We start from the raw sequence: 25927 nt of genomic DNA, 5'->3' as shown, positions 1-25927 counted from the left end.
TGTAAGGGAAGGGTAATAATCTAAGGTGCCAAAGGGGCACCACGGAATTCGTGGAGAGTAAATGTGATGTGCACTTGTAGACTAGGGAGAGGTACATAAGGAACAAGAGTGTAGGAGTGATGGGCATTGAATAGGACGGCTAGGTGAGTGAGAGTTATGGTTGACGGTCTCAAGATCGAGATCAAATATTCTCCTTTGAAAAGGAGAAGGGGGGAATTTGATCACTCATCTTGTATTGGGCCTCACCCCTTACATCTATAAAGGGGAGTGAGGGGTCACATTTGAAGGGGTTGCCTAATTTTGAGTGTGAGTGAGGTATACCACTTAGTCTAGGGTCCTCCTTCTTCCCATTTCGTTTTAGGGTTAGGGTTCGCTTAGGGTTTTCGTATTTCTTCTTCTTCCTACTAATTCTCTTACATTTTCATATATCGTGGGAAGGGGTGCGGCCTATGCGGCCACGATTATTGTAATCATTCATTTCTTAATAGAACTTCTTGTTGAGTATCTTGATTGCATCTTCTTCTTCTTCTTCTATCATAATGTCATATTCGTTCTCTTCTCTTGAGCTAATCTTCCATTCGTTGTCTTAACCTTTCTCCTCTTCTCCCTAGTCCAAGACCCCCGTGGTCCCGCCTAGGATCTACACGTACTCGCGAAACTTCGCGACATCTTTGGTGAACCCGGCGTGAAGAGGCGGCAAGGGAGGACGGAGATGGAAGAAGACTTCGACTTCGAGGAGATGATGGCAAAGATCGTAATGGATGCGCGATGGAAAAAGGCGAGGCGAGATGCGGCTCAGCAAGCCGTCGAGAGGGTGGTCGATCGAGTCGGCCAATTCAACGGGGACGATGTCCCGAGGTTCTTGGAAGCGTACGATGCCGAGATGACGGAGTGGGGCGTGGACGAAGCGATGCGGCTAGAGTATTTTCATCGAGTGGCGGCCGTATCGGTGCATAAAGAGGTCAAGGAGCTTCAAGAAGCTCACGAGTTATGGGAGTCCTTCTAGGGAGCTCTGATGAAGGCATACGGATACGCGAAACCAAAGTGGGTATGCCGGCTATATGATAGGGAGTGGTCGGCAACGACTTGGCCCACGAGCGACGGAAAGGAGAGGGTGGTGGGCGGCTACACACCACCGCCGGAAAAGAGCTTGACGTGCGATCAACCGGAGGAGTACGACTTCGAGGCGTTGGTATGGGAGGCGTGCGAGAGCGTGAAGGTGAAGTTCGAAGCCGAGGAAGGGCTTATTACGGAGTTGGGCCCAAGCGGATCGAAGGATGCGGAGGAAGAAGCCTCCCTACACGTGGAGGACAGGGCCTATGCGGAGGACGAAAGAGCGTGCAACGGCGACATGGGAGAGGGTGTGGAGCGAGTGACCCTCTCGTCTTGTGGCGAATGGACAACCATGGATGAGGCCAATGACTACGGAGCGGGAAGCGCCACTTCGAGAGTGGGTGGAGGATTCGGGGCACGATGGCCCAAAACATTAAGCGAGAAGGTGGGTGGCCGAAACGACGACGAAGGGGAGGCGGCAAGCATAATTGAGGCTTGCATAAACGGAGGTGGTTGGCCACGGTCAACGACGTCCGAACGGAGGCGGCTACGGACACAATGAGCGGCGGTGCCGGGACATTACCCACACCAGTCCTAGAGGCTCCGGCGGCCAGCCCGAGTGCCGACATGAGACCTAGAGCGACGGGCGGTGGCGGCGGCAAGGTGGGCAACCACGACGGCGAGAACGACGAGGAAGAGGTGGCGGCAAGCGTAAATGAAGACGGGGTAGCCACGGACGACGATGACCGAATGGAGGTGGCTACGAATGAAATGAGTGGCGGTGCCGAGTCCTTACCCACACCGGTCCTAGAGGCTCCGGCGGTCGGCCCGAGTGCCGGCGTGAGACCTAGAGCGACGGGCAGTGGCGGCGACAAGGAGGGCAACCAAGACAATGGCAAGGAAAGCGAGGAAGAAGGGGTGGCAAACATAATCGAGGCTTGCGGAATCGGAGATGGGGAAGCCGCGGACAACGACGTCCGGAAAAAGACGGCTACAACAATGACAAGCGGAGGTGCTGGGAAATTACCCACACCAGTCCTAGAGGCTCCGGTGGTCGGCCCGAGTGTCGGCGTGTGGCCTAGAGCGACGGGCGGCGGCGGCGGCAAGGTGGTTGACCAAAATGATGATGAGGAAGATTGGAGCGGACGGAGGCAAGAACCCTCGACACTGGGGCTGGAGACTTCAGCGGTTGTGCCCAAGTGCCAACGTGAGACCGGAGAGATGGGCGGTGGCCATGAGGAGGCGTGGCCTGGAGCGAGTATGTACGAAGATGAGGATGCGAGGCCCGGAACGGGCATATACAAGAGGACCGACGGAGAGGTCGGGAGTGGAAAGGGGAGAGTTGGGAACCAGCACGACCAGAAGACGGCGCGAAAGAAGAATGGAGCGAGGGCCGGCGAACCGGGCCCAAACCGAAGAAAAGTCGGCAAGGTCGGGATCGTTCGGCCGGTGACAATTGTGAAAGAGAGAAGCCCGAACCGGATCACGATTGGTCGAGACCGATCCGGGCGAAGGCTATGCCGGTCCGATTGGAGATCGGGGAGGACGGGTCACAACACGCGACGAGAGCCGGTGAGCATATTGAGGAGGCCTAGCGGGCACGGTGATCACGGCTTGCTAGAAGACCGAGAGCGAGAGGGACCTTCCACACCCATTCTAGAGACTTTGGCGGTTGCGGATCAACGTGAGACCGGAGAGACGGCGGGTGGCGGCGAGGAGTCGGAGGTCGAAGCGGAAAAAGTTATTGGAACGGGTATCCGGTATGAGATGATGGACGAGCGGGTCCAAGATGGCGAGCCCGAGTCGGAACGGGCTACGGTGACAAAGGAAGAAGTGGCCGACGTGGAGGTCGGGTCTACGGCGGATGAAGGGCGTAACACGAAGCATGCATTACGGTCGGTGAAGGGTCCAAGAACGAGCATGCATTCGAGAGAGCTACAACGAGTGACTGGAAATAGCAGACCGGTCGAGCCTTTGAGAGGCAAGCACGCGGCGAGAGATAGAGTGGTGGGGTTCCGGTATTGGCGGATGATCGGTGAGCACGGAAGGCTATGTCTTGAGAACCGAAGAAGGTGCGCGGAGAGCAACGGGTTACGCGCCGGGAAGAGGAAGCGCGGCTTCCCGGAGGGCATGCAAGGCCAAGCGGGCCAAGAGGGCGCAAGTCGAGGCGAAGCGGTAACGAGAGCCTCGAGGGACACCGACACGGAGGTCGGGATGACAGTATGCTCTACGGCGAGAGAGCACGATAGGCAAAGGAGAGGCAAGGAGCGCGGAATGGGGTCGCCTAAGGACCAAAGAATGAGCGCATATTCGGGGGACAACATCGGCGCACGGGAAGAGCCTACGGAAGGCAAGTGCGAAGCGGCAAGAGTCGACACGTCGAGGTGTTTGGCATGCGGAGACGATAAAACCAAAGGAGGAAAATACGTGGCACGCAAAGGGCGGAATCCGGCGTGCGATCGGAGAGATCGGGAGCACATCCGGAGGAGATGCGTGGTGGACAAAGGAAGGGAGACCGGGTTGGCAATGATGTTCGGGAGGACCGAACGGGGAGGAAAGCACGAACGATGGATATGGCGGATCGGGTGGAGCCAACAGGTCGGGGACGTACATCGGATATGGTGGGATCAGATGGAGTTGGTGGTTCAAGGAGACGCAGTGGGCGTGGTGGATCGGATGGAGCTGACGGATCGGGCCGGTAAGGAGCCGGCAAGGCGGACGGATGCCGAGACGACAGAGGACCCGGTTGATCACCGTCGCCAGAATCTCTCACATTTTCCCTCTTGGCACATACCGGTGGATGTGCGGTTTGGTGGGGGTGGATGTCGTGAAGATTTCCAGCCACGATGTGAAACCGGGATAGAAAGGGCAAATCGGTGGTGTGCAACATGTGCACATGCACTTGTATATTTGTGTAATAAGAATAAGATAGCCAAAATGTAAGGGAAGGGTAATAATCTAAGGTGCCAAAGGGGCACCACGGAATTCGTGGAGAGTAAATGTGATGTGCACTTGTAGACTAGGGAGAGGTACATAAGGAACAAGAGTGTATGAGTGATGGGCATTGAATAGGACGGCTAGGTGAGTGAGAGTTATGGTTGACGGTCTCAAGATCGAGATCAAATATTCTCCTTTGAAAAGGAGAAGGGGGGAATTTGACCACTCATCTTGTATTGGGCCTCACCCCTTACATCTATACAGGGGAGTGAGGGGTCACATTTGAAGGGGTTGCCTAATTTTGAGTGTGAGTGAGGTATACCACTTAGTCTAGGGTCCTCCTTCTTCCCATTTCGTTTTAGGGTTAGGGTTCGCTTAGGGTTTTCTTATTTCTTCTTCTTCCTACTAATTCTCTTACGTTTTCATATATCGTGGGAAGAGGTGCGGCCTATGCGGCCACGATTATTGTAATCATTCATTTCTTAATAGAACTTCTTGTTGAGTATCTTGATTGCATCTTCTTCTTCTTCTTCTATCATAATGTCATATTCGTTCTCTTCTGCTCTTGAGCTAATCTTCCATTCGTTGTCTTAAACTTCTCCTCTTCTCCCTAGTCCAAGACCCCCGTGGTCCCGCCTAGGATCTACACGTACTCGCGAAACTTCGCGACAACGCATCCGGTCGGAAGCCGGATGTCAGCCGAAGACCATGATGAACCAGCCAAATTCGGACAAAGAACCGAATCGATCGAAGAAGAAGAATCAGACACCAGAACCGGACAAGACCCCAAATCAGATTAGGATGAAGAACAAACGGAGGAGCCGGTGTTGCGAAAATACGACAGGGATACGTGAACTTTAGGCAGGACCTCGGGGCCTCCGACTAGAGGACATCACATTCGTGTGTTTATACTTTTAACAATTAATAGAAAGGAGAAAATTTAGTAATTTTTCATTAGCAAAGGAAAAGAAATTACAATATGTCCCAAGATTGGGATTCAGAAGTTTTAGGTTTACTGAGATTAATAGAAAAGAAAAATTAGGGGTTTTGAGAGATATGGCTTCCGTAGGGAAAATTAAGGTTTTTGAGTCTTATGGCTTCCATAGGGAAATTAGGGTTTATGAGAGATATGGCTTCCGTAGGGAAAATTAGGGTTTTTGAGTGTTATTGTTTCCGTAGGGAAAATTAGGGTTTTTTGAGTCTTATGGCTTTCGTAGGGAAAATTAGAATTAGGTTATACGAGAGTTAGCTTCCGTAAGGAAATTAGGGTTTCTGTGAGAGATAGCTTCCGTAAGGAAAATTAGTGTTTAAGAGTGTTATGGCTCCATGAGATAAGGGAACCAAGAAGGAAAAGAAAAATAATGGAGAGCGGCCCAAGTGACCAAAAAAATATGGAATATATATGAATATATATGGAGTTCTCCATTGATCATAGCCTCCCATGATCCTTTGCATGCGTCCCCGTTTAGTTGCTTGGCCTTTATTTTTAGTTGCATGGCCTCCTTTTTTAGTTGCTTCGCCTTTACTTTTACTTTACTTTGCTTTACTTTAATTCGCCGCATGATCCTATCATCCGTCCATCTCGACTGTTGCCCATTTGATTCGTCCGGTCCGTGTCCGGTTTTCGTTCTATTGCCGTCCGGTTGCCGATTGCCGATTGCCGGCTCCATCTCTTCTTCTCAAACTTCACACACACATAACTTGCTACTTCTTTATCCGTTCCATGCGTAGAAAAATGCATTATGAAGCTCTTGAAGATATCTATCTTCCCATATCTTGAAGATACTTATTTTACTAGTTTTCATATCGTGTGTGAAAAACCACACGACACCGGTGGTTGAAAACAAAGGACGGAGATATCCTCTAAGAAAGAAAAGGACCCCCTGGAGATTTCCGGACGCAAAGCACGTTTTACTAACCGATGAGGGGGAGCCGGAAAGCTTCAAAGAAGCAAAGAAAGACACCCACAACTGCAAGTGGTTAACTACCATGCAGGACGAGATGGATTCCCTGCAGGAGAACCACACCTATGAATTGACGGAGCTACCGAAAGGAAAGAGGGCGCTCTAGAATAAGTGGGTGTACAAGCTAAAACCGGGAGACGCCGGAAATCCATCGAGGTACAAAGCTCACATCGTGGTGAAGGGCTTTCAACAGAAGAAAGAAGTGGACTTTGACGAAATCTTTGCCCCAGTAGTCAAGATGACGGCCATCCGGACAGGGTTGAGCATTGTGGCAAGCATAGACCTCGAGGTTGAACAACTAGACGTCAAGACAACGTTCCTGAACGGTGACCTCAAAGAAGAGATCTACATGCAACAGCTGGAAGGGTTTGTCAAGAAAGGGAAGGAGCACCTACTGTGCCGGTTTAATAAGAGTTTATACAAATTGAAACAAGTTCCCTGACAATGGTACCGGAAGTTCAACTCCTTCATAACCGACTAAGGATACCTACCACAAGACGTTGGCCGATCACTATGTGTTCATGAAGAATTTCGATGGAGGCAACTTCCTAATACTCTTGTTAATGTTGATCGTCAGATCGAACCGAATCAAAATCGGGAATCTGAAGAAGGCCCTAAACTAAACCTTCTCAATGAAAGACTTGGGCCCAGCGAGACAGATATTGGGGATGCACGTAGTCCAGGACCGTAAGAAGAAGCAATTGTGGCTGTCACAAGAGAAGTATGTGACAAAGGTGCTTCAAAGGTTCAACATGATGGATGCCAAGTTGGTCAGGTCGACACTTCCGGCAAATTACAAGCTTTTCGGGAAGGAAAGCCCAAATACCAAGATAGAGAAGTCGGAGATGATGAAGATACCATACGACTCTGTCTTTAGAAGCTTGATGTATGCAATGGTGTGTACCCAACCTGATATCGAATATGTAGTCAGGGTGGTCAGCCAGTTCATGAGCAATCCGAGAACAGAACATTGGACTGCGGTCAAGTGGATACTCCGATACTTGAAAGGCACCTCGAACATATGCCTCCGATTCAGCTCGGTAAACCCCTATTCGAAGGCTTTACGGATTCAGACATGTCGATTGATGTAGATACCAGTCGGTCCACATCCGGATATGTTATGATATATGCAAAGGGAATCGTATCGTCGCAATCAGACTACAGAAATCCATTGCACTGTCGACAACGGAAGCGGAGTACATGGCAGCCCGGAAGCTGACAAGGAGATAGTTTGGATGAAGGACTTCATCGGAGAGTTGGGGATCCGACAGGAGGAATACTGGCTCCACTGCGATAATCAAAGTGTCAGCCACCTTGCAAAGAATGTGACATACCACTCTAGGAAGAAGCAGATCCAGCATAGATACCACTAGCTCCGGGAGAGAGTAGAAGAGAAAGACTTCACACTGGTAAAGATCCACACGGAAGAAAACGAATCGAATATGATGAGCAAGGTACTGTCAACCGACAAGGTAGACGAGTACAAAAAACGGATCGGATTGACAAGACATCCCATGCCGGAGTGAAGGGGGAGTTTGTTGGGAAACAGGTCCCTTTGGATGAGAACCAGATCTGATGGATTCGGAAGGTATTTAGATACCGGATCGGATGGATCCGGAAGGAGTCTAGTCGGATCCAATATGAACAAACATGGACGAACATATTAGTAAATATGTTCAAACATGATCATTTCAGGTCATATTTGTAAATCGTCCTAAAGTATATAAGTATAAATATAACTAGGGCAACAATGTTTGTATGGTTTTTTTTGTGATCATCATTGTACTTATCATTGTACAGAGAGAGAGAGAGAGAGAGATACAAAAAGCTTTTCTGGCGAAGGTAGAGCTCGAGGTCGTTGCCTCTGAGTGTGACATTGTTGTACCTCTCCTCTATAGTGATCTTGTTCGGAGTTCCGAGAACTCCCATGGTTTTGCCTCTTCAGGTTTTCCACGTTAATACTCTTGTGTCGTCTTATTTTCTGTTTTCTATTTTCTTCCATTGAGTGAGTGAGACTCAGTTGTGGTGAAAACTCTGTTTTTTGCATCAACTCAATACAATATATCGAATTCATGTTCATAGTTTTTTTTCTTTGGGGGGGAGGGGGGGGGATCTTTGAACCGGAGTTGATGTTAAAACCAGAGATTTCATCACAATTTGATACAATGTATCGAATTCATGTTTAAAGTTTTTTTTTTTCCCAAAAACAAACTCCTTCCATTAGTTATAAAATTTTACAAATGAGATGATTTATGTACAAATCCATGAAGGGACGCGATAGGTCCATCTTATGTGGATGCCCACTGACTCAAGAAAGGGAGAGGACGACCATTGTTGGATGAAGTCTATTCATTGTCTTTCAACTCCTTCGAAGTCGCCCTTAAGGCCATCATGTTAGCTCTTAAGAGTGGCTACAATTTCACTCCATATCTCTTGCAGTAACCTTGTTGGATGTGCGGTTTGGTTGGAGAAGACTCACCTACATTGTTGTTTTCATAGAATCCAAAGAGTTATTGGGCTAGCCAATTCGAACACCTCTTGAGATTTGTCATATTAAGAAGAGTGGAGTGGACATTGCCGCTACAGGAGAAAAAGACCTCTTGTGCTTTTATCACCAAAGTCATCCCCTCCTCTTGATGCTCGTATCTGCCAATTGCGGCCTGCCATGATAGCCAACATATATTTCCCCACTTGATTGAGCCTTGCATCTGGCATAATTGCAACAAGTGGCCAACCCCCCGCCATATTCGATGGGACGTTGGGCAGTCCCATAGAGCGTGCCGTATTGATTCTACTGCATGTGGGCACTCTACACAATAAGGAGAGCTAAGGTTCCCACGTTGCCATGCTCCCACCGACAGAGATCCCTCCTCCTCGTGGCCTATCCATTTCTCCATTGTTGTCCTTTGAGTAGCAGATTCCCTAATCATTAGAGCGTTAATGATTTTCGATCTCATAGTCCATCCGCCCCTGATTCCATGGAGTAACAAATAAATAAAAAATAAAAAGAAGAAGAAGACTTTAAACATGAATTCGATATATTATATCGAGTTGTAATGAAAAATCTATTTTTTACATCAACTTGAGTTCAAAGTTTTATTTCCAAAAAAAAAGAAACTCTCAACATGAATTCGATACATTGTATCGAATTGTGATGAAAACTCTAATTTTTACATCAACTTGATACAATGTATTGGGTTCATGTTTAAAAATGTTCTTTTTTTTCCAAATAAAAAAACTTTTTTAAACATGAACTCGAATTGTACTAAAATCTATATTTTTACAAGAGAAAAAGAAGCATATCAATAATGGAAAGAAGTATGTTGCACAACAAGATACCTTATGGTGGACATGTTTTTCATTAATCAACAAAAAATCATTAATAATTGTGTCAATGGTAATTGGACCTTGCAAATACCGTTTACATATGGTCTATACAATATTCTCTTGGTTCTCAATCACCGCTTCAAGCACTTAATGTTGATCTTCATAGTTTGGTCCATCCACAACAGAGAAACATTTATGTGGAGCCAAGGATGACAATAAAAGCATAACTTTGGTGACAAAGAAACTTGCAAGAACTCAAGGTGGGGATATTAATAGCTACACATGTAGATGGCCATGACCTAGGGCATCAATTCTGGATTGGTAAAGCTTTGGACGTGGTGATGCATTAAAGCTTTGTAATAATATCTATTGTTCACATTAGTGAGATGGATATCATTGTGTATGACTTTACACTCACAAAAGTTGGTCGTGATCATAGTGATGCAAATAAGTCTTGAATGTATATTTTGAGCAACGATGTGTAATAGATTTAGACAACATTTTATCAAATGATATTGAAAAGAGTTTATTGTTTTGAAAACTTATTAGTTGTCATTTTTCCTTTAAAATGCACAAAGTTACTTTCCATATTTGACCAAAATTTGGCATTTTTCAATATGGTGAAATTTTCAACTTTTTCATCAAGTTTTCGAGAACATGTGCTACTGGTATCAAGGTGTTTGAAGAGAATCATGCGGAATATTGCTCGGCCACAACCAAGTCTTCGATGAGAATGGAGAACACAGAAATGTGAACTAAAGAGTGAACACAGGATGTTTCCGTGGAAAACCCTAATAGGGAAAAACCACAGGAGCCCACAGACTCCAAAGTATCACTATGAAGAGAAGGGGTACAATCAGAGACACGTAGGCAATGACCTTGAGCTTGGTTTCTTCGCCAGGCGGCGGTTACAACAAAGTATCGCTCTGTATCTCTCTCCCCCTCTCTCTAAACAACAACATGACAACAACCACACTCACTTACACCTAAATTGATTGCCCTAAATCATATTTATACTTATATGAACTTAGGGCTATTTACAAATGTAGCCTCAATAGGCTTACTCAAGACATATTTACAAATCTGTCTTCTCTTCTGGCTCTCACCGGGTCCATCCAATCCGGTTTCTGGATCTCTTCATTCATAGCCGGATCCCATCCAGAGGGACCGATTTCCCAACAATCTCCCCCTTCACTCCGGCATGGGATGTCTTGTCAACCCGATCCGCTTTCGGCATGTGTCCAACTTGTCGGTTGTCAACACCTTGGCTAGCATATCCGACCCGTTCTCCTCTGTGTGGATCTTCGCCAACATGAACTCTTGATCTTCTACTCTCTCCCAGATCCAATGGTACCTCCACTGGATATGTTTCGTCCGGGAATGGTAGGCCGCGTTCTTTGCAAGGTGGATGGCACTTTGACTGCCGCAATAGAGCCGTTATTCCTCCTGTTGGATCCCTAGCTCTTCGATGAAGCCATTCATCCAGATTATCTCCTTGTCGGCTTCTATAGCTGCCATGTACTCCGCCTCCGTGGTTGACAATATAACCGTCTTCTGCAGCCTCGACTGCCATGATACAGCTCCCCCTGCATAAGTCATGACATATTTGGATGTAGATCGGTGGGTATCTGCATTAGCCGCTATATCCGAATCCGTGAATCCATTAAGTTGGGTATTATTAGAGCCGAACCGGAGGCACATACTTGAGGTGCCTTTCAAGTACCGGAGTATCCACTTGACCATGTTCTAGTCCTCTTTTCCTGGATTGCTCATGAACCGGCTCACCACTCCGACTGCATATCCGATATCCAGCCGGGTACATACCATTGCGTACATCAAGCTCCCGACGGCAGAGGCATATGGTATCTTCATCATATCCATCTTCTCCGCCTTTGTCCTTGGGCTTTGTTTTCCGGATAGCTTGCAATTTGCCGGAATTGTCGATCCGACCAGTTTTGCCTCCGACATGTTGAACCTTTGGATTACCTTTGTCACGTACTTTTCCTGTGACAACCACAACAGCTTCTTCGACCGGTCCCGGATGATGTGCATTCCCAATATTTGTCTTGCCGACCCCAAGTCTTTCATTGAGAAGGTTCGGTTCAGAGCCTTCTTCAGCATCCGTATCTTGACTTGGTCTCGACCGACAATCAACATATCATCCACATATAGGAGTATTAGGAAATCTCCTTTCTCAAATTTCTTCACAAACACGCAATGATTGGCTTGTGTTTTGTGGTACCCTTGGTCGGTCATATGAAGGAGTCAAACTTCCAGTACCATTGGGGGCTTGCTTTAGTCTATATAGGCTCTTCTTCAGTTGGCACACTATGAGCTCCTTCCCTTTCTTCTCAAATCCTTATGGTTGATGCATGTAGATTTCTTCTTCGAGGTCGCAATGCTAGAAGCCCTTCACCACAATTTGGGCCTTATACCTTGGTGGATTTCCCGGTTTCAGCTTGTACACCCACTTGTTCCGGAGTGCTCTCTTCCCTTTCAGCAACTCTGTCAGTTCATATATGCCGTTCTCATGGAGGGAATCCATCTCATCCTGCATGACACTCAACCACTTGCAGCTGTGGGTGTCTCTCTTTGCTTCTTTGAAACTTTCCGGCTCCCCCTCATCGCTTAGGAACACGTGCTCTGCATTCGGAAATCTCCGGGGGGCTCTTCTCTCTCGGAGAGGATATCTCCATCCTCGGTTTCTGACTACTAGTTCCTCTGGTTGTTCCGAATCTGAATCCGATTCGAGATCTTCGGTTCTGGTGTCTTCTTCTTCTTCTTCTTCGGTCGGTTCGGTTTCTTGTCCGTATCCGGCCGGTTTGTCGAGTGTCATCTGGTTACCGGCTAACATCCGGGTATATCCTTGTGTCCTCAAGCCGGTCTTTCATTGGATGATCCAGAGTTCATCATCTTCTTCGCCGACTCCTAGTCGGCAATGGTCTTGTCTTCCATGAAGACTATGTCCCGACTCCGGAACACCTTCTTGTCGACTAGATCCCACACCCGGTAACCGAACTCATCATTGCCGTATCCAAGGAATATGCATGGTCGAGACTTCGGATCCAGCTTTGCTCTGTTATCCTTCGCCACATGTGTCATGATATGGCAAGACTTGAACCCATGACCTTATGGTATATGGGTCAAGCTCTTAACCATCACACCATCTATTGTAATTCATAGGATATTATTTTCATTTATGTTTTATTATAAGAAAGTAATGTATATTCCAGATTTCTCTGGAACATTCTAGAAGTTTCAGGATTACTCCTGACAACACTATAAAAGAAGGCACTAGGCATTATGTTGAACCAAATTGGTTCAACGCCAGTCTTAAGCCTCTTAGTCGCTTGTACTTATCTTTTCACATAATATATTAGCTGTTGTCATCATCTTTCTCTCTCTTTCATCCTCGCTATCTCTCTCTCTCCTCTTCTCACTTCCTCTCTCGGGAATCTTACACAGTCCAGTCCTCTTAGTACTAATAGTACTGCTCTTCTTAGTACTAACTCCATCTCTGCTTTAGTACTATTCCTGACAGTTTGAACCAATTTTTCCTTTCCTCCAACCTACTTGTCATTCTCCCTCATCCTCCTACCCTTTTCCCTATACTATGGCTACTGTCAGCGGCCAGGAATATCAATCCGTTTTCTCCGAGTTACAGTGCCTAAAAGAAAAGTTTGTTGCCCTGGAACAAGAAAACCAACGGTTGATAGGGGATCTGCAACAAGTCGCTCTCGAAAGACAACAAACGCAACAACAACATGGGGAGTTAGCATTACGGGTACAACAACTCGAAGCAGCGTTGCAACAACAAGGATCAAGTCCCCAAGGATTTCATAAAGAGCCCAAGATTGGACTTCCTGTGAAATTTGATGGAATGCGAGCGCAATTCCGGGGATTCCTTAATAAGGTACGCTTAGTCATCCAGATGCATCCTTCCTGATATCCCATTGATGCATCTCGAGTCGGCCTAATAGGCACGTTACTTAGCGGCTCAGCCTTGGCATGGTTTGCTCCGCTTCTAGAAAAACAATCACCCTTGCTTAATAACTTTGAAGATTTTATTGGTGAGTTTAAAGCCTGCTTTGGAGATACCGACAACATCAGGACGACGATCAACAAGATCCGAAGATTGCGTCAAGGCGATCGTCCAGCCTCTGCCTACGCGGCGGATTTCCATCTACTCGCCTCAGATATTCCCTGGGATGATCAGGCCCTCATGGAGCAGTTTCGCTACGGCTTGCGCAATGATGTCAAAGATCTGCTTTTAACCTTCCCCGAAGAACCAAAGTCTCTTACGGAGGCAATTAGTCGAGTGGTCCGATGCGACAACCGCCTTTTCGAACGACGTTCGGAGCGTCAGTTACAAATACCACGCTCTCGGCCGGAACCCAGATACGCCTCAGTCACGGCTAAACCATTTGCACGCGATGTACCTCAATCCAATATTCCGACACTGATGGAGATCGACACCATGCGTCGACGCAGCCCGTTATCGGAAGAAGAAAAGCAACAACGACGTGCCAATCGATTATGCCTTTATTGCGATGGACCAGGGCATATCGCCATCAATTGTCCCCATAGGCCAAGAAGACAGGTAAATCAAATCGTCGCCTGTACTAAACCCGAGTCAATTCTTCCCTTCGGAGTGTCTGATAGTTTTAATAGTACTAATAGAGTGTCAGATAGTATTCATAGTACTAATAGCCCAAGTATCTCAAACAAATTTGAAATCCTTAGTCAATTAGATGAAGAGTTAAACGATTGAGTCCAGCCAAAATAGGAGCCATTTGGTTGGACAACAACCCTAGATCTGTACAGCCCATTAGTGGTTCCATTCCTTCCAAGCAAGTTAGCAATGTGTTCCTAGCCCAAGTCATTGTTAGTACTAAAAGTACTCCCCCAGTACTCGTCCTAGCACTCTTAGATTCCGGAGCTAATTCCTGTTTCATGGATCGAAATTTTGCCCAAGCTTCTCAGATATCCCTAAGAAAACTTCCTTGTCCCGCATCTGTAGTAGTCATTGATGGTCGTCCCATTGCTTCCGGGAATATTGTAGAAGAATCAGAACCCATTCAAGTTATCCTAGGTAGTTTTGTGTGTGTAATATCATTTAATATAATTAGTAGTCCAGAGCATCCCATTGTCCTAGGATTACCTTGGTTTGAATTACATAATCCAGCCATAGATTGGAGAACAAGAGAAGTCCGATATCGACCACCCCAAGAATCTACTCACCGAGTTTCGACCATTTCACTCCATCAATTACGCGAAGAAGGACACAAGGAGGCAATGTTCCTATTTGCAATATCAGTACATCCTTCCAGCACTATTAAGAAGGACTCCTCAGTACAACTTCCGGCAAAATATCATCCTTATGCCGATGTATTTGACAAGGTAAAAGCCGGTGCCCTTCCTCATCACCGTCCCTATGACTGTCCCATCGATTTACAACCAGGAACTGAGCCACCATGGGGACCAATTTACAACTTGTCACCCACCGAGTTAGAAGTCCTTCAAGCCTACATAGAGGAGAACTTGGCAAGCGGGTTCATCCGTCATTCGAAATCTCCGGCCGGTGCACCCATCTTCTTTGTCAAGAAGAAAGATTGCTCACTTCGTCTCGTCGTTGATTACCGCGGATTGAATAAGGTCACCATCCGGAATAGGTATGCACTTCCTCTTATATCAAGTCTTTTAGAACGAGTTAATGCTGCCAAGTTTTTTACCAAAATCGATCTACGAGGAGCGTATAACCTCGTGCGGATCCGACCGGGAGATGAATGGAAGACTGCCTTTCGCACGTGGTATGGGCATTTCGAGTATACTGTTATGCCATTTGGCCTAACCAATGCACCCGCAGTCTTCCAACACCTGGCAAATGATATATTCAGAGACCTCTTGGATATTTGTTTGATCATCTATCTTGATGATCTATTGATTTTTTCGAAGACCCAGCAAGAGCACGATTCTCATGTACTATTAGTACTAAAGCGACTCCGCGAGAATGGTCTTTATGTCAAGCTAGAAAAATGTAGCTTTGACTGCAAGCAAGTGGAATTTCTAGGCTACGTCATCTCCTCAAAGGGCATCGCCATGGATCCAGCTAAAGTCCAAACTGTATTAGAGTGGCGAATTCCACGGTCGGTACGAGATGTACAATGTTTTCTAGGTTTTGCTAACTTCTATCGTAAGTTTATACAGGATTACTCGAAGATTATCTTACCCCTCACACAACTTACGAAGAAGGGCCAAGCATTTCTTTGGTCCGTTGAAGCAGATATGGCTTTTCAGCATCTTAAGAAAGCCGGTACATCAGCACCAATTCTAGCTCATGTGGATACTAGCAAACCATTCATCATGGAGGCCGATGCTTCAGATTTCGCCCTCGGTAGCATCCTTTCTCAACAAGGAGATAAAGAAGAGTTGCATCCGGTGGCTTTCCATTCGCGCAAATTCGATGTTGCGGAAATCAACTACGAAATACATGACAAGGAGTTATTAGCCATCGTGGATTCATTTGTGCAATGGCAGCATTTCTTAGAGGGCTCTCCACATCAGGTCGTTGTCTTTAGTGATCATAAAAATCTTGCTTATTTCCAGAACTCTCGCATACTAAATCGACGGCAATCTCGGTGGGCGCAATTCCTCACGCGTTTTGACTTCAAAATCACATATCGACCGGGGAAGCAGCAAGGAAAAGCAGATGCACTATCACGGCGTTCATATCTTCCACCTCGTCCTGGTGATCCAACATTTGATAATCAAAAGCAAGTAATCTTGGGACCAACACAATTGCACACGATGCGGATTTTTCACACCCCGATGGATTCATGGATTACCGATGACATACGTGCAAACTTGAAGATGGATAGTTTTGCTCAAGACATCCTGGCGCACATTGATACTTCTCGGGCATCCTGTTCTCAGTCTCAACAACCAGGTATTGACTACCAACAATTCGAATATCATGATGGTTTGTTATTCTTTATAAAGCACGTATATGTCCCCGATTGCTCCTGTCGCCTTCAAATCGTCCAGCATTGTCATGACACCCATACGGCGGGACATTTCGGTAGTACTAAGACGTTGGAGCTAGTGCAACGATCTTTTTGGTGGCCCCACATGCGCCGTTTTGTTGACGACTACGTTCGGACTTGTGATGCTTGCTGTCGAGCAAAGATGCCACGACACCATCCATATGGCTTGTTGGAACCCTTACCGATTCCAAGTAAGCCATGGCAGTCTATTTGTCTTGATTTTATCACAGATCTGCCGGTCTCGTAGGGGTTCGATGCTATCTTAACCGTCGTCGATCGATATACGAAGATGGCACATTTTGTTCCGTGTACTAAGGCCATCACTAGCGAGGAAACCGCCGCCCTAGTCATGCGTGAGGTATTTCGGCATCATGGCCTCCCAGACAGTATCATCAGTGACCGAGGACCGCAATTTGTCTCCAAATTTTGGCAGCATCTCTTCAAGATGCTCAAGGTCTCTTGCAACCTCTCCTCCGGCTACCATCCTCAGACCGATGGGCAGGCAGAGCGAACAAACCAAACGCTGGAGCAATATCTCCGGTGTTTCCTGAGTTATCAATAGGACGATTGGGCCGAGATTCTCCACTTTGCGGAGTTTGCGTATAATAATGTTGTTCACTCCTCGACTCGAGTCTCCCCATTCTACGCTTATACCGGTTCTCATCCTCGCTGGTCGGTGATCGACACCCCGGAGCTACCTACCAATCCTCGTGCCGGGGATCATTTGGAGAGACTACCCAAGATCCAGACAGATCTCTTGACTCATCTTCGTCATGCTCAACAGACACAGAAGACTTACGTGGATCGTCATTGGCTTCCCTCCTCTTTTGCCATCGGAGATCGAGTATGGCTCTTACGTCGTCACATCAAGACTACTCGACCGTGCAACAAGTTGGATTATCAACGACTCGATCCTTTCCGTATTATGGGTAAAGTTAATGATGTCACATTCCGCCTTGATCTCCCTCCGCAGCTTCAGATACATCCGGTTTTCCATTGTTCTCTTCCTAAACCTTATAAAGAAAACACCATTCCCGATCGTGTTACACCACCGCCGCCGCCGCCGCCGCTGGAGTTGGATGCCGGCCCGGAGTATGAAGTTGCTGCCATCCTCGACTCCAAACTTATTCACAACAAACTTTATTATTTGGTCGATTGGGTTGGTTATAGTCCGAGCGAACACTCTTGGGAACCCGTCGAGCATGTTGCCAATGCTCAGGATCTGCTTGCTGATTTCCACCGAAAGTATCCGGATAAACCCGGTCCGCAATAAGTGCCGACTCGTTCCACTCGTTGTCGTTAAGGGAGAGATAGTGTCATGATATGGCAAGACTCGAACCCATGACCTTATGGTATATGGGTCGAGCTCTTAACCATCACACCATCTATTGTAATTCATAGGATATTATTTTCATTTATGTTTTATTATAAGAAAGTAATGTATATTCCAGATTTCTCTGGAACATTCTAGAAGTTTCAGGATTACTCCTGACAACACTATAAAAGAAGGCACTAGGCATTATGTTGAACCAAATTGGTTCAACGCCAGTCTTAAGCCTCTTAGTCGCTTGTACTTATCTTTTCACATAATATATTAGTTGTTGTCATCATCTTTCTCTCTCTTTCATCCTCGCTATCTCTCTCTCTCCTCTTCTCACTTCCTCTCTCGAGAATCTTACGCAGTCTCGTCCTCTTAGTACTAATAGTACTGCTCTTCTTAGTACTAATTCCATCTCTGCTTTAGTACTATTCCTGACAACATGCACGTATGCGAGACACCTGAACACCTTCAGATGCTGTTAAGATACCTCTTTACCAGTCCCTACTTTCTGAGGTGAGTCTCCTCCCAAGGGTACTAAGGGTGATCTGTTTATCACATAGGTCGCCGTTGTCAACACCTCAACCCAAAACGTCTTGGGTAACTTGGCATGTGCAAGCATTCTCCGGACTCTCTCCATTATGGTCTGGTTCATCCTTTCGGCCAGCCCGTTAAGTTTCGACGTCTTCAGCATAGTAAAATTGAACCGGATTCCCTTCGACCTGCAATACTCCTTGAACTGCCCCTAATATTCTCCTTCGTTTTCCACTCGAACCGCCTTTAGCTTCTGGTCGGTTTCTCTTTCCACTCTCGCGTGGAGCTGCTTGAAGACGGATAACACTTGATCCTTCGTCTTCAGTGGTGAGACCCACAGCTTTTGGCTGTGGTCATCTATGAATGTCATGAAGTACTACGATCCAGCATGTGACTTCATGTCCACTTGACACACATCGGTATGCACCAACTCCAGTGGTGCATTCCGTCTCATCGGTGGTCTTGCCGGAAGGAGGTTTGGTTTTGCTTGCCAGCCAAGCAATCGGTGCACTTCTCAAGTTGCACGTCCTTCACTGGAATGAGGTTGTCTTCGGCAAGCCTCTTCATCCCCTTCACACTCATGTGACACAGTCTCTTCTGCCACAGCTCACCGGCAGTGTCGAATGCTACATTCACTTCTTCCCGGCATATCCGTGCATTCATCAAGTACATTGTGTTGAGCTTCCGGGCTCGAGCGACTATTAGGCTCCCTTTGCTGACCTTCATGACTCCGTTCCAGATGCTACTCGTGTAGCCTTCATCATCTAGCCAACCGGCTGATATCAGGTTCAATCGAACCTCTGGAACGTGTTGGACATCCTTCAGCAGCAACTTGCATCCAATTGATGTTGTCAACAAGACATCTCCTATGCCGAAAGTTCCGCAGGTCCCTTCATTCCCCATCCGGGCACAACCATGATCCCCGACTGTGTAGGATGAGAAGCATCTCCGGTCCGATGTCAAGTGGAACAACACTCCAGAATCGACAACCCACGTTGTCTTGTCACTGACAAGGTTTAACTCATTCTCCTCGGTAATGAGCATCAGTTCCTCTTCACTTGTTGCGATTACCGACATTCCTTTCCGATCCGGGCATCTCCGATCCGAACCGTTTCGGTCTGAACTCTTCTTTGAATCAATAGTGATGGTTTCTTTCTCTTTCGGGAAATGCCAGAAGTTCTTTTGGAAGTGCCCCGACTTCCCACAATAGAAGCAAATAGGCCTCCCCCTTGATTTCGACCTCGTTCCCGATTTGTCCCGGTTTTGGGGACTCCGATACTAGCCTCTTCCCCGGTTGTGTTCATCTTCGGTAACCAAGGCCTTCGGATCGGTTCCGAACTCCCGATCCTTCCGGCAAGCTTCTTCATCTAGCAAGTTTGATTTTACCCTTGCTAGGGACAACTGTTTTCCTTCCAACCCAACGTTGCCCAACGTGACAACTAGTGTCTCCCAACTATCCGGGAGGGAACCGAGCAGGAACAATACGACCACCTCATCGGCGAGAGGTACTTCCAACGAGGTTGCTTGGTGTATTAGCCCCTGGAAGGCATTTATGTGCTCCGCCATACTGGAGCCGTCTTGGTACTGAAGCCTCACTAGCTTCCGGAATACCGAAACCCGATTAACAACATTCTTGTTCTAGAACATGATGTCGATCTTCTCCCAGAGTTCATAAGCCTTGCTCTCTTCATTGAAGTTGTTCTACAGGCTCATGTCGATGAAGCACCGGATGTAGGCCATCCTCTTCATGTGCATCACCTCCCACACTCTGGCGTCGATCTTATCCGGTCTCTTGTCCTCGAACTGAACCGGCAACCAAAGATCTTTAACCACCAGCATGTCCCTCATCTTCGATTTCCACACTGAGTAGTTGGAGCCGGTGAGCTTGAACATGCCGCCGAACGATTCTTCCATTTTCTGTGTTGTTCGCTCTGTTATCAGATTGAAGAGAATCACGCGGAATATTGCTCGACCACAACCGAGTCTTGAATCACTTCAATGAGAATGGAGAACACAGAAATGCGAACTAAAGAGTGAATACAGGATGTTTACGTGGAAAACCCTAATAGGGAAAAACCACGGGAGCCCACAGACTCCGAACTATCACTATGAAGAGAAGGGGTACAATTAGAGACTTGTAGGCAACGACCTCGAGCTCAGTTTCTTCACAAGGCGGCGGTTATAACAGAGTATTGCTCTATCTCTCTCTCTCCCTCTCTTTGTACAACAACATGACAACAACCACACTCACTTACACCTAAAGTGATTGCCCTAAATCATGTTTATACTTATATGAACTTAGGGCTATTTACAAATGTAGCCTCAATAGGCTTACTCAAGACATATTTACAAATCTGTCTTCTCTTATGGTTCTCACCGGGTCCATCCAATCCGGTTTTCGGATCTCTTCATTCATAGCCGGATCCCATCCGGAGGGACTGATTTCCCAATAGTTTTGTGAAATGGTCAAAAAAGCCCCAAAATCCGACGAAATATTCCTTATGCTTCCACTTGTGAAGAATGTGTTTCTTGGTTTCCAACTTGGGTTGGAGTCGTAGCTACTTGGGACTATCCCAACCCAAACCATTCTTCGGTTAAACTAGTGCCAACTCCGTCTTGGGTTCCTTGGTTTCCTCATGAGTCATCTTGGGGTTGGTTTTGAGGTGGCTCTTTTTAGGGACACCACAATATTCTCAATTATAATAACTTCTTGAATTACGTCTTCCTTTACAAACTTGGCAATCATTTGTTCTAATTCATCAATGCATAGAACAAATAGAGTTGGTCAAAGTGGACAACCTTGCTTAACTCTCAGAGAGAGAGAGAGAGCATTGTATCGTTGCCAAAAATACGAAAAAAAAGAGGGATTTCATTATCATTGCCAAAGGTTAACTATGACCTTTGGGATTAGAAAAACAAATTCATGATTTTGTGGTCCTATTACAAAAATAGCTTATAGATTATAACTCCTCTTTCATTTGATATGTTGAATCTTCATATGAAATTTTCAATGTGTTGGTTTGCTCGTCAAGATTCTCCTCTTTGGCTAATGTAAATGGAACACCAACATTATGTTTCAAGTATTGGTACAATGTTTTGATGGACTTCTCTCCATCAAATACCATCTATTTGAAATCATCCGAGGATAAAAAATGAATTAAGTTAAAAATCATTCTAGAATTTGTAAACATATGTGCAAATACAACACACAACTATAATGCGGATATTGAATAATCATGATCATATCATATGGCATACAAATAAATATTCATATTCTAGTGATTCACGCATACACAAATGGAAATATGATGGATGTCATCTACATAGACACACTCACTGGATCAAATCTCTTGCTTTTAGCTCGAAAAAATAATAGAGTGGGATATTCGTCCACCTAATGGCAAGATAACCATATCAAAACCACGCAATGAATAATATTTTCTTTATAAAGAGATAAAACACAAACCAGTAATGTAGATACTATCAACATTGGGTCCTTACCTATGATGGACACACAACTTAATACCCTGCAAAAAACCAATTTTCTTACTAAGGATTAAACTTGCTATGATTATACCTTCATTTTTGCATGTTCATTTGTTGTTCCATCTATCTTGGCAATAACAAGGGAATGAACATCTTTTAATGCTTTTGCCAACTTTTTGTAGATAGGTTCAAAAGCTTGACAATATCCACACCATGGAGCATATACCTAGTATATAGTAGTTTATCTTAGAATATGTCATTGTGTTATTTAATAGTAGAGCACATTGCTCAAACAACATGATTTTAATGGCCAAAATACCTCCAAAAGTACATCTTTTGACTCATCGAGAACAATCTCATCAAAACTATTGCCAACGACAATCTTTACATCTTCAACATTCTATAGCCAAAGTAAACCACACCCAATAGAATGTAAGACATGAATAATGTACAATAGAGTCCCTTACTTAAAGTTGTGTACATAGAAGTCCATGAATAAGTATTTATGAATATATGAGAGAAAGGGGGCGGGGGGGGGGGGGGCAAATAGGGATATACATATGCAATGTTGTCATTCCTTAGATAAAAGAAAGGGAAAAGTACCAGGATACCCCTGGAAGTTCGTCTATTTACCATAATGCCCCGGGAAGTTCCAAATTTACCAAACTACTCCTATGTTCAAAAAATTACACTTTATAAAGTAATTATACACTCAAGTCTTTGGTAAATAGGGCTAGTTCAGGTCCATTTCTTCCATCTTTGGTGAATAGGGCTTGTAGATTTGAGTGTATAATTACTTTATAAAGTGTAATTTTTTGGACATAGGGGTAGTTTGGTAAATTTGGAACTTCCAAGGGCATTCTGATAAATAGACGAACTTCCAAGGGTATCCTGGTACTTTTCCCTAAAAGAAATTCCATTCTATTATGTTTTGTCAATGATTGTAGGATGTCAAGGTTCACTTAATGTTATTGTACGTTCCATCATTGTATTGTGGTTATTGATAAAATATTCATTATCAAAGAGATAAGCTTGTTTGTGAAAAATGGAGAGGGAATAAGTGTGTATATTTAGTGTTATAAGTATTATCTTACTATTTCGGGAATAGGTTCAGACTTATAGAAAACTTCCAATTCTCCATCAAGAAATCTTGTCGCAAAATCCTGTCACGTAAAGTAATAGATGTTTATATAGAGCATTTTGTACAAATACCAATTTATCAACTTAGTTGTAACAAAATAAACCTTGAGTTTTTCCATTGTAATCTCATCGTCAAACAAGAACTTTTTTGGGTCCCCTTCTGAAACTGTGAGAGCTAAAATCTATTAAAACATTAGGATTCAATGTTATAGGCAGTTCTGTTTTCACACACTTAAGAATTCACCTATGCAAGTTGAACATCAATATGATAACTTAAATGCAAATGTTTGCCCCAAAGCCTTGGGGTTGATGGGTGCATACATACATACATGTGATACAATTCTATATATGAAAAATGAATACCTTCGGCTTCCCTACATCAATTCCAAAGGATGCTGCAATTGGCTTCCCAACATCTTCTATGCTAGAGTCAATGTGGATAAAATGTATCTGCAAGCAGGATTGGAATTGTAACACAATCATATAGAAGATAACAAAATTTAAGTTCCACCTCGTTGTATTGTTTATATTCATTGACTTGTTAGAAGCATATAAAAATGTTCACATGAGATAGAAATGGAGGAGATGACATGTGAAAAAGAGTATGTAAAGGCAAAATCCTTCTTTGTAAATTTGATGATGGGAAAATGGATAGATCCTTGTAAGGAATAGTGTATGTTAAATATTCTCGTGATGTGATGCCTGAGAAGTTCCATATTGTTTAGAAAATCACACATTATAACATTTGTTTTATGTGAAAGGTTTAAATGATAAAGTTCCTATTGCAACATTTCTCTTCCTAATTCGCAATTTGAAGTTCACTAAGGCATATTCATACCTTTCCCTTGAAGCCCGTTGCAACTTCTTCATAGATGGGTAAAACTTGTTGAAAAACTTCAGGGGTAGCGAAAAAGAGAATCTATATAAAAGCACACTTATTGAATTGTCATTTTGCATATCTACATACATATATACACATAGACATACACATGCATAGACATGTGCATTCATTCGTCCATCCATACATGCACGCACACGCACACATGTGCACACACACATATATACATCCATCCATGCACACATATACACACGCACGCACGCATAGATGTGTACATGCATGCATCCATCCATACAGGTATGCTTCCATACATACATCCATGAATTCGTACATCCATCTATCCATGCACCCATACATCTATGTATACATGCACACATACATACATCCATCCATCCATGCACCCATACATCTATGTATACATGCACACATACATACATCCATGCATGCATATCTCTATCCATTCATGCATATAAAAAATATTTGCATTACAATCATCTACCATTCCAGAATGATATACTGTATGGGAGAAACCTGTTGTTTTATGGGGCTTTCAAATATCTCAGTTGCAGTATCCTTGCTAAATGTAGATACTAATGGAAGCTTGTTTGTTTTAATAAAGTTCAAAAGGGCATCCTTTCTGAAAAGTCCATCTGCCAAAAACATAGAAAAATTACAGATCTCTCGAGGAAGATTAGTAACAATCTTACTATACATAAAAAAATATCAACAAAATCTGAGGGTAGTTATATATTCAGTCATTATATATCGACACTCTATACAAGATATACCATATACAACCACTTTTTCTGGCACAGTCTTGACTACCACCAATGCAGGGGCCTTGATGCCTTTCTTAATCCCAAACACTTCAGCAACATCTTCGTTTTCTGTCTTGTAGAACAGAACATCATCTTCATATTGAGCTACAGATTCAAACTCTTGGACTTCATTTCCCTAACACAAACAAATGTCATACAAATCACAATGCAAAAAAGAAAAGAAAAGATTGAGATGATTGTGAGAAAATGGTTTTTCCACTTCAAACTAATGAATTATACCTCCAAATTCTCGAAGAAAGCGACAACAACTGTATTCCCGGTCTCTAAGATCGTCCATGCATCATCTGTGGAGACAACATCTACTACCGCTGGTGCCATCATTTTCTTTACCCATGTCACAATAGCATCCCTGGTTATTATAACATGAAAAATAGTTGATTTAACTTCAAATTTCTGTGAGAAAAAGTATTAACAATTTGAAATAGGCTCTCATGCACATTCAAATTGTAATGCTTTTCCTTTTTGCAGGTAACAATCCGGAACACATTTCCCTCAATAGAGATGTGATTGATCATGGTATTGATATCAATGAAAGTTTCTTCTCCAGTTTGGAAATGCATTTTGTTCCTGATGTGTGTTGGTTAGGCATTAGAGCTCAAGATTTCTTGAATCAACAAGACTTTTTACACATAATCGAGAGGGCGTGTTTTTTGCTGCTAAATCATTAGACTTTCTTACCATAAAAGTTTTAACTCACATACACTGCATAGAACAAGAGCCCATTGATCATACCTGGTCAGATTATGTGAATACAGTTTCGGCATGCCATCAACGAAGAAGAAAATGGTGGGGTATTCTTCAACATCAAATTGGAGGGCAAGGTCAGGATTTTGAGTAGAATCAACTTTTGCCAGAGAAACACTCCTATTTCCCGGATCAAATTTCTTGAGCTCAGAGGCAGCTGCTGCGTAGTGTGGACCCAACGCTTTGCAATGCCCACACCAAGGGGCATAGAATATGACCATCGAGAAGTAGTTTTGTGCGATGAAATCTGAGAAATTTGAGGTCGAGAGCACAATGACATCTGATTCATCGAAGGGAATTAGCAAATCTGAAATGGTGTGATGATGTAATTGATCTTGATTATCATTGTCGGGGGGACGCAATTCAATATTGTCATCATGGATATGATTGAATTCCTCACCATCAATAATGTGGTTACTAGGTGTGGTTGATAAATATTCTTCTTGTAGAATTTCATCATCAGAATTAGTTCCAAGGCCAAGGGCTACGATTTCAGACGGAAGGAGGGGCTGGAACTCAGAACTAAAAGAAGACAAAGAAGATGAAGAAGAAGAAATGTGTCCGAGGACGAAGATTAGGGCAAAACTTATTAAGGTGAGGGGACAACTATAGCTATATGCAGCCATGTGAAGTCTAGGGTTTCTTCACAATTAGGGTTTTTTCCAGAATCAAGGTTTTGTTTTCATAAGTAGTGCCTCTCTCTC

The 25927-nt window shown here is 44.6% G+C and overlaps 1 protein-coding gene across 1 annotated transcript; it reads right to left on the bottom strand.

Moving 5' to 3' along the window:
• Positions 1–21030: 21030 nt before the first annotated feature.
• LOC147853041 (protein disulfide isomerase-like 1-4) lies at positions 21031–25927 on the bottom strand. Its single transcript, XM_087332789.1, has 12 exons — positions 25212–25927; positions 24699–24828; positions 24429–24594; positions 24172–24290; positions 23641–23721; positions 23166–23252; positions 22907–22984; positions 22757–22825; positions 21982–22062; positions 21754–21888; positions 21514–21570; positions 21031–21301 (listed from the first exon to the last, which is right to left on the bottom strand). Exons 1-12 carry the CDS (start codon positions 25847–25849, stop codon positions 21137–21139), a joined length of 1806 nt encoding a protein of 601 aa, XP_087188915.1. The 5' UTR covers positions 25850–25927; the 3' UTR covers positions 21031–21136.

This window comes from Azolla caroliniana, unplaced genomic scaffold (assembly GCF_043228905.1).
Source record: "Azolla caroliniana isolate FFs.n. ecotype wild unplaced genomic scaffold, voAzoCaro1.0.p SCAF_17, whole genome shotgun sequence".
Taxonomy (NCBI): domain Eukaryota; kingdom Viridiplantae; phylum Streptophyta; class Polypodiopsida; order Salviniales; family Salviniaceae; genus Azolla; species Azolla caroliniana.
This window is presented reverse-complemented; position numbering and strand designations above follow the sequence as displayed.